The sequence below is a fragment of the Micromesistius poutassou genome, assembly GCF_964030765.1.
Source record: "Micromesistius poutassou genome assembly, chromosome: 22".
In the NCBI taxonomy this organism is placed as follows: domain Eukaryota; kingdom Metazoa; phylum Chordata; class Actinopteri; order Gadiformes; family Gadidae; genus Micromesistius; species Micromesistius poutassou.
In genome coordinates this window covers 5,348,069-5,362,735 of record NC_140292.1, presented here as the reverse complement: position 1 = coordinate 5,362,735, position 14,667 = coordinate 5,348,069, and the positions used below count along the sequence as shown (strand labels likewise).

General features: G+C 43.0%; 1 protein-coding gene across 1 annotated transcript; it reads right to left on the bottom strand.

Moving 5' to 3' along the window:
• Positions 1-853: 853 nt before the first annotated feature.
• On the bottom strand, positions 854-14,312 carry pkn3 (protein kinase N3). Its single transcript, XM_084486922.1, has 22 exons — positions 14,210-14,312; positions 12,842-13,118; positions 11,961-12,136; positions 10,915-11,035; positions 10,415-10,563; positions 9,796-10,027; positions 9,471-9,653; positions 8,993-9,102; positions 8,350-8,493; positions 8,028-8,103; positions 7,471-7,624; positions 7,019-7,106; positions 6,814-6,884; positions 6,243-6,312; positions 5,993-6,084; positions 5,339-5,515; positions 4,775-4,837; positions 4,618-4,694; positions 3,313-3,455; positions 2,776-2,883; positions 2,318-2,398; positions 854-1,840 (listed from the first exon to the last, which is right to left on the bottom strand). The coding sequence occupies exons 1-22, from the start codon at positions 14,228-14,230 to the stop codon at positions 1,640-1,642; spliced, it is 2,814 nt and encodes a 937-aa protein (XP_084343048.1). The 5' UTR covers positions 14,231-14,312; the 3' UTR covers positions 854-1,639.
• Between the last annotated feature and the right edge of the window lie 355 nt (positions 14,313-14,667).

The following is a 14,667-nucleotide window of genomic DNA, read 5'->3' as shown; positions in this document are numbered from 1 at the left end:
TGTTTTGGTGTATATCCTTTGCATATGTGTGTAGTTTGGCGAAGGATTGTAAACCCCCTGTAACACACAAGCTTAGAAAGACTTGTTTATGCACTTCCATCCTACTTGACCTTACTCCCGCCCTGTTCCTTAAGTCATTTGTATCCATCAATTTATATTTATTACTGTGTTACTCTGAGTTCTGAAATAGTTTGTGGACTGTTTACTTGAAATGGAAATTTACTGAAATTGAAACATCCCAAGCATGCATACCAGAACAAAATCCATGCTTGGTAGATTTATTTTCTATACTCTTGATGTACCGTTTACACACACATGATTTTGTGGTTGTTTTGATATCTGTGCTGTGATTTATTTACTCTACACAAAAATAACTTTACAGGGTCCATTTTGCGCAATTTTTTTTTCTACTACTGTAATAGTATTTAATCATGTTTTGAGTACTTTGTTAAAAAAAGTATATTCCTTTTCGTTCGGTACAATCCTTGTGTGCTACATTTTCCGATGGGGAGCATTTCAATCAATTTTGTATTTTTGACTACTATTTTGAAATAGATGTTTTGACTTTTGTATTTGTAGTTTTTAATACAGCTACTTAAAAAGCCCCAAAGCATTGTTTGGTATTCCCATTAAGGCTTTTCCCTGTGAAATAGATACTCCTAAGCAATAAATGTATTTAACTTACAGTATCTGTTGGACAAAGTGCTAAATGCAAGTAAATGTCAGTGAAAGATGTTGTGGAAAAAAAATGTGATAACATTTGTGTGCTTATCTTTATTTTATAATGGTAATAAAATGAATATGAATAAAAAACAAGACCATTGTTTGATGGATCTGAATATATTTAGATTTCCCTTCATTGATTAAATCAATAGTCTTTCATGGCATTTTGAAACACGACAATATTTAGCTACATTTCAGGTACTGACCGATGATAAAATTTAGTGAGACAATTGAACTCCAGTAGATGTCCACTACATAATATTCAAATATACATAAGAAGAATTGACAATATGACCTACAATTCAACATTCAGATGACATCTAACTTCTTTGTAAACAAATCAAAATGTCTAGTGTTATTGGGGAGGCAGTATGGGCCCATTTTGGAATATTTGTAGTGTCGATTTCATATGAACACTTGAAATATTACATACTATTCAAATTTTGCTAAAAACAAGTTGAACGTTATAAATTCAACAATAAGGAGACCAACACCCTAACATTTTTTTGGCACCTATAACAAATGCTTTATAAATGTAGACTGTACAATTCAGGAGAGAATAGGGTTATTTACAAAGTGTAGTAAAGCTTAAGACAAACATTTTTATATTAACAAACTATCAAACTACAGTAAGTGTGGCATTGACTCCTGGCCTCTCATTTCAACCAATCAGCAACAATAGCATAGCGTGTTTGGGGCCATCACTGTCACTCCATTGTAGTGTTTGACTGATTGAGTCCCTGATGATGGAGTTTGACCAACAGCACCAAAACTAAAGAAGCCTTTGCGTTCTTCCCTTTGTTATAAAAAGATGTAAAAAAAATGTATAAAGATGGAGGCGCAAAATCCTCAAACGTGAAGCCTACGAGGCGAGAGAGGAAGAGGAGCAGTGGGGAGGTCAGAAGGTCGGGGGGAGTCAACTCAAGGAGGAGAAGTCAAAGTCGGAGAAGACGTCCTGCTCCTCGCGGCTCAGGACGTAGGGCACGCGGGGCAGGGTGAGCACCGGCTTCAGGTGGGTGAACTCCTCGTCGAAGTTGCTCACGTCCTCCGGGGTCTTGATGACCGGGACGAACGGGGGCTTCACCTTCTTGGCCAGCAGAGCCTCCCAGTCCATCCCCTGTCGACACATGGAAACGGTTCTGCGTTACTGGAGCCAAACAACGCAGACACTACCTTGAATGGAAATGCTGTGGTATGTGATTTATAATTTTGATAATTTGATGGTTAAAAAAGATAAATCTTCAAATATGACACATTTTTTTATCATAAATAGCAATGCTAACGATTGAATGTCTCAGATTCATAACATTATTAAAAAAAAAATTGATCTAGTTATGCAATTAATTTAAGACAATTAGGCTCATTTAAATGAATGCCCATTTGGTATACCATCATCATAAGAAAATATATATTTGATTTATTATCTTTATGATTTAAATAATCATTAGTTGTAGCACTAGTAGTCAATCAAAATAAAACATCAACAAAACTGATCAGCTACAACACATTTTTGGCCAAACGTTGGACAAGCTCTTCCAGTAGTACTATCAACAGTCATCATCACCAATCATTAGGAGTTGGGCTAGATGATTACCCGAAAGAAATGGTGTCTTTTCACTTCCTGGGCATCCTGCTCTCCTCCGCCAAGCCTCTTCTCCGGATCCTTCTGCAGCAACTACCACACCACAGGAGGGGAACACAGATGAACCATGGCTTTGTGAGCCAAAATAGGACCCTCTACTAGCATTAGATGTCCAATGTCACCGGGCTCTGTGTTCTTGTTACCAGCCATAGTTAGCGGTGAAAGGCAAGATGCAGCTAGCATGTTAGCAATAACATTGTTTCAAATATACAACAACAACAACAACAACAACGTGACACATAATGACCATGTTCATTGCCTTGGCTATGCATATTTAAAAAGGGTGAGGTGGTGAGGTGGTGAGAAAATTGTCTGTTCATTTTGGTGTTAAAGGAAATGGATCCGGATGTGATGCAGACATGATCAAGTGACACAACACAACACTCGGGGGGGTATATATGGACACAGACCTTCTGAATGATTTCCTCCGATGCAGGCGTCAGGAAGCGAGGGTAGCGCACCTCATCGTTGACGATACTGTCAAACACCTCTTCCTCGTCATCACCAGGGAAGGGGGACTGAAAATGTAAGAAACAAATAAATGAATGAATACACAACTCAGGACTTGTGGATACCATTACAAATTGAGAACTGGGATGTAGTTTAATTGAAAAAAAAAAAATCAACCTGACTTCTCTAATCCTTATGTAGATAGGGTAACTTACTGTGACTTATCTATGAGAAAACATGAGGTTCGACATATTTGGGAATCGTATGTAATTGAAATGAGAGCAACATGTAAATGGGGATTTCATATGCTTCTGCATGTGAACGACCGTAACTCTGTTCCCCTGCTAGACCGGGTTTCCCTCTTAATGGAAACAAACTGATGTTTGAGAGTCAAACATCATCAATGTGTAGTGCCGGCATTTTACCAGCCAGAGAACAGGAAGCAGTACTATGTATTCTCTATAAGTTCAGTCTGACGTGTATTGACATTAACTCACCTCTCCCACCAGCATCTCGTAGATCAGCACCCCCAGCCCCCACCAGTCCACACTGCGGGTGTAGTTGTTCTCCGTCAGAACCTCTGGGGCCAGGAACTCCGGGGTGCCGCAGAAGGTGGTAGTCCGGTCCCCGTGGGCCATGCCTGCAGAACGCACATGAGGGGGGGGTTAAGTGTACCCAGGGGTTCCAGTGACAGTGTCAGGTGTGTACGGTGTACTGTGTAACGAAGCACTGCAACAACATGTATTCTATTTAGTTTACAGCTATTATTATTCTATTTTATTGTAATTACTTCATGTCCAGTTTGTGTTTCTCTTATACGTTTTATTTTTATATTGCATTGTTGAAGGAGCCTGAGACTCAAGAATTTAATTCCCAACTGCTGCTGTAATTGTTGACGTGCATATGACAAATAAACCATGTTGAATCTTGTAAGAGTGTGTACTCAAAATGTAATAACATCATGGAACAACACATTGCGGTAAGGGTTAGGAACAGGGCGAGAAAGTGAGTATCACGCTTGGGTTAAGCTGTTCCATGTGGTTACTACATATGGAGTAAATACCTGTGGAGTGTGTGTGTGTGTGTGTGGATGATGGCTGGTTTAAGCAGCCTCACCCGGCCTGAGTCACACTGACTACACTCTGGCGCTGGGTGGGGCTGCACACCTGTTGCATGTTGAGGAATCGATGTGCACAGGTTTAACCAGACATCGCCACACACTCACTCACCCACAGGGAGATATCCTGCATGGGAACATGGAGCACCAGCTCAGGTATCACTGTTTGCAAACCTGACAATGAACCGGTTTTACATCATCGCTTCCGTGCGTCTATGTCTGGAGGAGCCTGTTAAAAGTCACCTAGGTGGAGTGTGGCAGCGACCTAGGCGGTTTGTAGCATGGACACAAGTGTATGTGTATAACACAGTTCAGCCCTGTAACGAGGACAGGAGGGGGAGTGGTACCGAAACCCTTCCTAACTGTACAACAAGCCAATTCAATGACCCTACTGTCAAATGGGTTTGAACCTTGAGCATATTAAACCACAATCTTACATAAACTAATTTAATTTAAAAGGAAACGAAAATTCTTAAAAAAAAACATTTTACATTTTAGAAAGCATGATTTGATCCCGGTCCAAATCCGGTCATGAATAAAAATGTAGGGAGTGGGAGGGGGAGTTTTTTTTGGTTGTTTAGTTTCAAAATCTTGCTCTCTTCTGTTCTCCCCGTCTAAACAACTCTCAAATCTTACCTGCAGCACCATTAAATGCACATATTGCTGCTTTATTGAGGGATTTTACCTTCCTTGCAGAGACCAAAGTCTGCTATCCTGACAAAGCCGTCCGCATCCATCAGCAGGTTATCCAGTTTCAGATCCCTGGAAGGCAGAAAGAAAACTCTGTACCCTCCGTCCGACCATGAAACGTAACACTGAGTGCATCTGGGAGATGGACCCACCTGTACACGATGCTGTTGGCGTGCAGGAACTCCAGCCCCAGCAGTACACAGGAAGAGTAGAACCTGGACACACACACACACGCTGTTATTTTTATGGTTTAAAAGTACAATAATAAAATACTAAAAACAGTACATGTGATATCATGCTACACATTGTCAGGCCAGGGCAAAGATGTGAACCTAAACTTGTTGTTCTCGTGTGTTTGCATGGATCCCATCTCATCTCCCTCTCTCTTTCTTTAAAAGGCCTCTTCTGATGTCACAAGTGGGCGTGTCCACCTAGCTGTATGACGGATAGATGAGCAACATTTGCTACAGTCCACTGGGTAGGCAGGTAGACTGATCTATCCAGCACACATCTAGGTGGACACGCCCACTTGTGATGTCAGAAGAAGCACATTTTCAAACGGCATGTAACGGCTAATCACACTCACACCTGGTGGTATAATAGGTCACCTTTAACCCATAACAGCTAGAAATGTTCTTTCAGAGTGAATCATTCCTTGCTATAACTTGCTAATCCGGCTAAATGTAGATCATGTACTCCCTGTGGCGCGGGCTCACCGGGCCTGTTTGTCGCTGAAGACGCCGTTGTGGATGTGCGTCATCAGGTCTCCTCCTGGGGAGTAGGCCATGATGAAGCACACGTGGTCGGGCGTCTGGAAGCAGCCATGCAGGTTGACCAGGAAGGGGTGCTGGGCAGTGTTGATCGCCTCGAAGATCCTCTTCTCACACTGCAGGCTTCCAGGGTACCCATCGCATGAGTCATAACGGAGTGCAAGGGAGCGTCAATAAAGATTCATATCTTCTCGCCAGTATGATTACTCAATCGACCTAGCATGTCAAAGAGCATACCTTCAAGTGGCCAATTAGACTGACATTGTTAACCTCTTAAATACCACTTTTACCAGAGAATACAGAATAAAATAATTTGATAATAACGTATATAATTAAAAAGATAAAATAGGATATAAAAGATGGTAGCTAAAAAACTGAAATAGGTATACAAGACTAGGAATACTTAATAAGAGGGAAGAGAGAGAAGGGAAGAAGGTTATGTGATGAAAGACATCTTAAGAAGGCGGGTTTTGAGGGCCTGTTTAAATGATGGGAGTGTGCTAGCCTGTCGGATGTATATCCGGCAGGTAATTTAAAGCAATTATTGCAGGTAAAATGCCTCAAAACAGGTTTAACTTGTGTGTCCAGAGTTTTCCTTACCTGTCGACCTCATTGCGTGTCATGATGTCTCCCTTCTTCAGGGCCTTGATGGCGTACATTTTGCCAGAGCGCTTATGTTCCGCGAGAAGAACCTTAATAGTTAGTTAATAAGGAACAAAGAACGGATGTTACGCCAAGTAAGCCTGAATCCCTCATAGATACAGCATCTCTGTTAAAACTATAGGAATACATATCATACAAATAGTATCTATTCACAATCACGCCCATAGACACCAAGAACCACAAGCACCTTTCCAAAGTGGCCTCTTCCTAAAACTGATAGACAGCGGAAGTCTTCCATCTGAATCCCCTTTTTACGCCTGCAAGGACAACACAGATAAAGAGTATGAAACTACAACAAAATTATCAAAATCTGATTGAAGTAATACATTTGTCTATGATCATGATACTTGACTATTAGATCCTAGAAGCATCAAGTGTCTTGGCAAATGGGCTGCATATCATACTGTAATCTTTGCATCGATATGCCTCATATTCACCAACACCGACAGCACTGTCCACCATGTGAGGTGAGGTGTCATGTTTAAACAACAGACCCTTCAGATACTACTTATGATACCGATAAGCTTCAGACAACAAATGCACAATTCTCCAATGTTCCACGTTTAAAAAGACAAAAATCGAATGTGTAAACCGGTTGTTATCATGCAGGCTGTTGCGGCACACAGAAAAACACACACACACACACACACACACACACACACACACACACACACACACACACACACACACACACACACACACACACACACACACACACACACACACACACACACACACACACACAAAATATGACTCACTTTATGGAGGGATTGAACCGTGGGTGGTCCGTGGAACCATGGAACTGGTTCTCGGCATCGTCTATGGTCGACTAGTTTGACAGAAGCAGAGAGTTTAACGAAAGTTCCCATTTTGGTATTAAATTGATGCACAAGAGACGGTTTACTGCATTCTCGAACACCTACTGTGATGTCAGGTGTTTTGTGTGACCATAAAAGGGCGTACCGTCGGTGTGTTTCTGGCGGCCTTGCTCGGTGTTCTGGAGTGAGGAGGGCTCTCCTCGTTGAAGTTTAGCTTGGTGACGGCGGGCTCTCTGGAAGGCAACACAAGAACAATAATGAAACACAGGCTTTCAAACACCGATCACCATCACACTGTTGATTGGTTAGAGGTAGGACTGGAGACCTTTAATGTTAATGGTCTTTACAGCTGGGTCAAATGATAAATTGGTATCTGCTAAATGACTTTGGGCTCTGGTCCTCTTTTTTTATTGGCCTCTTCATTATAAAGTTGAACTACATCAAATACTGAGGTCTGGCATTTAAATCAAGACTAAAGTCTTTCTTCAAAATCCTTGTTATTTGCAATATTTTCCCAAGCGGCCACAGAGGAGCATCCCTAGTGGAGTGAGGGTGGTGGTGGTCAGGTGGAGGGGCCTCTAGGAGGCGTGGGGTTACCCCGGGCGTCCTGCCTTGGCGGGGGTGCCTCCACCGATGAATGGCGGGCTCATGGCTTCCAGAGAGCTGCAGGGGGGCAGGATGCTCATGATCATCAGACGTCCCCAGGTGGTAAAGTTCATGTTCATCTGAGACGCACGCAGGAAGTTCTTCCCTGCAGGTGGGGGGGGGGGAAGGTAAGACAATGCAGCAAGGAGGTTACACAGTGACGTTAAAACTCGAGAAAGGAAATTTGTATGACTTTGGAGATTTCAGTTGGAGTCTTAAAGATTTTAAATCACAGTGGACTGATTCTTGCTCAACATTGAATCATAGTCAAACATTTTCAAATCAAATTAAGTCATATCCGGGCCACTGTTGTTGACATGTACAGAGAGGGCAAAACCATTTTATGGATGCTTCTGCAATACTTAATAATATCATAATTAAAATGATACAATAGAATATACAATAGCCCTTGTCACCGGATCCCTGGGAAAAGCCAACACAGAAGGCCTGGGAGAAATTCCAGCAGTGATCAGAGGAAGGAGTCCAGTGAAATAGGTAGGCGTGGGTACCTTTTTCTTTAGGGAATATTCTCCTCTGCCTCTGAAGCTTGGAACGCCGCTCGATGACAGGATTAATGAAGGTCACCTGGAGATAGGATCCATGCATACACACGAAATCAAGAAATATAGGTTCACACCCCCTGGCCTGACAATGTGTAACATAATAACACATGTTAACCACAGACAGGAAGGCTTTATGCTAGGACGGTACACTGGCTTTCAGGTTATCATCAGGTCTTTGCAATACTGTACTGTTTTGCATTTCATTATTATACTATGAAACCATAAAAATAACAATGCCTTGATGGTGGTAAATGTCTGTCTGTCTGACCTCTATGAAGAGCATGCCCTGGGGCTCCAGGGTCAGACACATGCCGTGCCGCTGGTTGTCCAGGAAGTCCTCCAGACGCAGGAATTTCACGCCACACATGGAGCGCCAGTCCCGCCAGTACACCGCAATCTCCAGCTCCCGGGACTACGACCATTAAAACCATCATCGTCATCATGACCCATTCCTTACATGTCCACAACAGAAGTTCAAGGCACACCGACTTAAAGATGTCGGGCATGATTATGAAAAATGTCACGCATTACTGCCAGGAGATAATATTTAGATTGTGTACTAGGTTATAGACAATTGTACACTGCAGACTGATACTACAGGCACATAAAAATGGCAATGGATAATACAGGCAAGTGCATTATTATTTAATGTGTATTGGATTTGGAACGGAGCCCGAAGTCATTGTCATTAGTGCATTAGGTAGAGCATTTACTCAATATAATAGTATTACATAAGTAACCCATCAGGATTATTATGTAATGAATCCCACAGATTGTCACAGCACACCTAGCGTTGCCTCAAGGCACACCGGGAACCACCAGTGCCAGTGAATCATTCACACGCATCGAAACCATGTGAAAGTACAATTTTCATGGCGGTGCAAATTGCAATTTGCAATACAGCCACTCACTCTCTCCAGGTCAATGCTGAAGCTCTGGCCCCAGGCCTCCTTGGCCAGAGGTTTCCAGGGCGTGTGGCCCACTATCCGGTTGTCCACCTTCAGAACAGCACTGATCTCCGCTGAGACGAACACACACATTGACTCAAGTCAGTGAGAAGAAGTACACACAATGTTCCAAAGAGACAGTGAAATCAAATGATATAGAAGCTCTGCTGAACGGACACATTGACGATGTAAATAATAAGAATTAGGGCTAGGGAGATGCATTTGATTCAGTAGAACGCTTATTGCAGAGTTGTTACGCTTTTGATGTAACAAGAGTACAAAATCTGATTTTTTTGGTATAAAACATTTATAAAAATATTTGGGATGCATTAATTGCTACCCTGCATAATTATCTAATTGCAGGGGTTACAAATAGCGAATTTCAATTCATATGCCATTAATTGTGCAGCCCTAATATGAAGACAAAGTCAAAGCGACTCACAAGAAAGCTCATCAGCTTTGGCGGTTTTCCCGTTGGCGCTGCGTCCTGAGAAGCCGGCCCTCAGCTTGACCGACCGGCCCTCGGAGGGGCTCCCCGGGGGGCCCCCCACGTTGGACTGGTGGCTCCGTCCCGGGATGATCTCCAGCAGCTCCTGGCAGCCCATCAGACACACCTCCAGCCGACCTGCACACAGGGCATTCTGCCCGTCAACTCGGGGAAGATGAAGTTCCCACATCATAGTAACGATGTGCAAGGATTGTCTGAATTGAGAGTGAAAATGTGTGAGTGTGAGGTTGTAGGTGGGGGGGGGGGCAGTTGAACTGACCTGTGAGGCTGGCTGGTTTGAAGAAGGAGGCGTAGGAGGTGGGGGTGGGGGAGTGGAGCCTGGTGGGGCTGTCCAGGGAGCTGCTCCGCACGGCGTTGACGTTGACGTGCGTCAGGTCCTGCTTGATGGAGCCGTGTCTCGGGTGGTCCAAGGGAAGCTCCGCCAGGCGTTTCTCCAGGGACAGATGCAGCAGGTCCACCTTCTGGCAGGACTCGCACATGGTGGCCTGTGCCTGAATAAAAAGGGCGGCTCATGAATAACCTGTTATAAGACAAGCCACGAGAAGGCCATAGAACTCAGGGCAGGTCAAAGTTAAGGATCAGCTGTAAAAACTACAACAAATGTATAAAAAGTAATGAAAAAGATTTTGCACAATTGAAAGGATTCCAGTATACAGATTAGGTTCCGGGGGGGAATGTTGCCATTAAAATTACTCAGCTCGAGATAATAGAAGAAAACGAAAAGAAAAGGAAAAATGTCATAAAAATAACTACGTAAGGGCAATCAAATTAGTGGGAAAAATAACAAAAAGAAATATGTACAAAAATGTATCCATGTCAATAAATAAAAGAGAAAGTACAGTGATGAAAATGAGGCAGGAATACACCGCTGCAGTTACCTCGGCCAGGAGCCGGCGGTCCTGCACCTTGCGCCTGCTCAGCTGCTTCACCACATTCTTGGCGCCGTCCACCACGGCTGCCTCGATCTTCAGGTGATGCCTGAGCTCCGCCACCCGCATCTCCAGAGAACTGTTCTCAAAGGGACGACCTGAACGGTAAGTCAAGTCAATATCAGTGGTTTGGTCTTTAAAAAGTACAACAGCAGGTCTCTTAACACCTTAGACACACTTTTTGTATATATATATTTTTTCTATCAACCAAATATTAGAGCTATATCTCTGGTTTAATTTCTTTGTGTGGATATAACTAAACACTAGTTATACTATTCACTAAAGTTAAACAAGACAAAAAGGTTCATTACAAAACCATCTGTAAGACATTAGGATGATCCTTTGACCCATGTTTAATGGGGTGACTAGGAGGGGCCGGTACATGCAATGCAGTGAATGAACCCAATTTTGAATATTTCAGGATGTTTCGAGGTCTTGAAGAGACTGACCGTCCACAGCGTCACGCTCTCCTTTGGGCTGGCCGACCTTGATGATCTGCATGCGGAGCAGCTCTATCTTGGTGCGGCTGTCTTGCAGCATCTGCTGGGCTGTAGACAGCAGCTTACGATCCTACAGAGAGAGAGAGGTCAGAAGAACAGAGTGGGTGTGTGAATGGTGCGGGGGTGGTGGATAATGATGACACACAAATGGTAAAGAAGTCAACCCACAAGGCTGACATGTTACAGATTATAAATGGATGCCATGTTCAGATACATGCATTTTAAAATATAAAGTGTATAAAATATAGGAAAGGTACAGGTAGAATGGACATCCATCCATTGCAACACTTTAAAAATTTCATCAAACTATTTAATATGCTTCTTGGAAATCTCTAGCCATTACAGAAACACTGTTATGGTGTGTTTACATGTGAGAACAGCAGATTACAGAATACAGATTAACATTTATTTTTTTCGCAAATACCAACCTACAAGTTCGCAAAGCGTTAGTACATCTCAAATGGTGTTTTTTTCGGTTACAAAAATCCAACTCCATCGCAAACTCTATGCCCTTTGGTTGACACTTATCCAAAGCGTCTGGCAATACTGTGAGTGGATTATTTAAGCATGGGTGGCCCATAAGGACTCAAAGAGCTCTCTCGACGGCCTCGACCAACCCTCTTGAACAGTACTTCTAATGTCAAGTAGGCCCTCTACATCTGGGGCCGGTTGCACCAAGAGGGCTTATGCCTGGTCTTAGGACAAGTCGGTCTTAAATAGGTGTTCTAATAGTTACGACGGTGGCACCATCTAGCTTTAAGCCTTAAGCTTTTAGCCACACAAGATGCTAGGTGTAGTGAGTGTGGATTAACATGAACGTGCATCACAAAGACAAGGCATAGTGAAGACTAGGTGTAAGTCTGATATGTCCAACAGACTTAAAGTTCATATGAAATCATGGGTAAGGGTTACTTTGCACACAGTGTACCTTCATGATTGCATTTTTGGAACATTTTAAATAAAAATAAAAAGGAGTTGTATGGGGAAACGCCCACCTTGACAGATGTGCTGGTGTAGGTCTGGATGAAGTTCTCCGCCCCCTGCTTCACCTTGACCTCCATGGTGAGCTGCTTCTTCAGCGTGTTGACACGGACGGCGCGGGGGGACGTGACGTCCTCCCAGTGGCGGACGTCTGGCGCCCGGGGGTCCTCGGCCTCAGGGCCACCGGCCCCTGGACGAGATATGATGGGAGGTGAGGAACAGGTCAGGCACAGGGCTCAGGCTCACAGATCAGACTTAAGATGAACACTCTAGAGGCTGATAGCAGTCTAGCTCAAATCAAGGGGGGATTATGGGCGTTTCACTTTCTTTCTTTCATTTTTGTTTCGACCAATGATGTTACTGGAGGCGGGACTCTGTAAGCACGTCATTGGCTATTATTGGCAAACAAACTTGGCCAGCAATAGTAAACTGTAAAACAATGAGAGAATATTAGTTCCTATTCTAGAGCCATCCACCCCTATTGTTAACCTGTCGCCGTTCTTCCTGAACAATCTTGGCAAGCCCCATACACACTTGGGAATTACACGATAACACAATAACAAATATTTATTCTGTATGATGTGAAAAATCACAATGTAGCAAAATACATTATTGTAAAACCAACAATGCTTGAGCCAGAATAATATGTCATAGTAGCACAAAATCGCTATTTTTCAACACTCTTAATAGGTTCTTCTAAAATGTGTAAACAATAATAATGTAGCCTATGTGGATTTAATTCGAAACCTAAATGATCATATCAACCTTAATACATCAGTTAATATGGCAAATGCATCATTTTGTGCATACAGCCCACTGCGAACGTGACATACAGGCCAAGTCTAGGTCATCAGACCTAGACCTAGTTCAGATGACATGGACCTCGTTCAGTCACCTGCGGTGCGGTCCTTCTCCGTGGCCATCGCCCTGGAGTGGAGCTCCTGCAGCTCCCAGTGCAGCTGCTCCAGCTTGCGGTTTGAGGCCTTCAGCTGGCCCTCCACCTCCGACACGCTCTTGCGGTTGGTGACGGCACGCCGCAGCCTCTCCGCCGCCTCCTTGATCTTCAGCTCCCGCTGGATCTCCTGCCGGATCTGGGTCCGAGCGTCCTCCAGCCGCTGCTGGAACCGCGGATCCAAGATGTCGCCATCCGCTAGGCCCTGCAGGCCGCCGCCCTGTAGAACAACAACAACAATGACGGCGATGACAACGACCGATTACTACATTCAAATGAAAAACAGATTATGGAAATACAGATCCTCGATTTACAGCAGGGCTAGAATTTGCGTGACTTTTGAGTGAAGAAAAAGGCCACCTAATTCAGAAATTCTGTGAAAAGGACGAGGGAATAGGGCAAAAGTCCCAAACTATCAAAACATATATCAACACATAGTATACAGTATAGATAGCAGTATTAACGTTTTACAACAGCCCAACAACCTTTTTTTTTTTTTTATTACAGTGTCAAATCGATTTAAAGAGAATGTACAGTATAAGCCATACTGGCATAACTGATACTGGCAAGTCCATTGCATATTACATGAAGCAATGAAACCATTTTGTACAAGTTGAATTTCAAGGAGTTTCCCATCGCCCACACATGACATACCTAGTCTACGTAGGTAATAACAATAAGCATAAACAATGATGCTAGTTTAGAGGCACAGGAAGAAAAAAAGGAAGAAAAAAGGACAACACAAGGACACAACTCCACCTTCTGCTAAAGCAGTATACTGCATCCTAAAGGCAGGTTTACACAACAAACTCATGTGTGAAGAATAATATTATTAATATATTAGAGAAGTAAATACTGCATTTAGCAATACCAATTGATTTAAAGAATTTCAGACAGACATTCAACAAGAGGAAATGAAATGACGCACGATCATCCAACTTAGTGTCTCAAAGAAAACAACGTTGCGCTGTGAGAAAAGGAAAACGTCAGCATCACACCAAAAAATAATTTTAAAAAGTGTGTAAACAGTTGTCCTTCGTCCAGAATGTACATGCTCTATTGCTCTTTGTGTTTCGTTCTTTACATTAAAAAGACGCCGAGATGGCAAGGAAAGGGAGGAGGAATTCAGGTAAACAGGAAAAACAGGTGCGTCCTTGATTTAGTAGCTATTTCAAAACAAGTTACCGTGAGATGACACAGTATGTAGTCGAATAAAAACGAATCGCTAATTAAATTTAATCATTACAAATACTTTAAGATCCACTCGTCTTTTTTTTTTTTTTATACATTTAGAAATCGGAAATAGCCTACCTGTACAACCAAACCTGACATGGCTGTCAGCTCCGTCCGTCCACGGGAAGCTAGTTGGGCATTCACAGCACACCGCAGTTAGAGCTCAAGTTCCTGATCTACAGATGTGAAGGTTACCCGGACTCCAAGTACATTTATTAAAACAACTAATTAAGACACCAATCCGAAAGCATTCTGGGTTAATCCTTCATTCTCCATTTAAATGTGGTGTCCTCGTTAATAAAAAAGTTGCAGCAATCTCAGGCTTCTCCAATTGTTTGAAATTAACCAGCGCTTGAGGGCAACGTCAGCAAGAGTCCGTCGGATTGGTGGACTTCAGAGTGACAGATCAATAAAGTAACCAATCACGTCGCGTTATTCAAAGCACCTGCCAGTGTACTTTGAATACTGCGATACCTTAACTGCTGCCGAGGAGGTGCTTTGAAATGTGCTTTGAATATGTAGGTAATTTAAGAGGA

Excerpts from the sequence above, each read along its gene's own strand:
- pkn3 (XM_084486922.1), bottom strand. The coding sequence starts at position 14,230 with ATGTCAGGTTTGGTTGTACAG. Across the intron at positions 12,137-12,841 it reads GGAGAAGGACCGCACCGCAG|GGGCCGGTGGCCCTGAGGCC; the intron begins GTGACTGAACGA and ends TATCTCGTCCAG. Across the intron at positions 6,313-6,813 it reads CGGTTCAATCCCTCCATAAA|GCGTAAAAAGGGGATTCAGA; the intron begins GTGAGTCATATT and ends TTGTCCTTGCAG.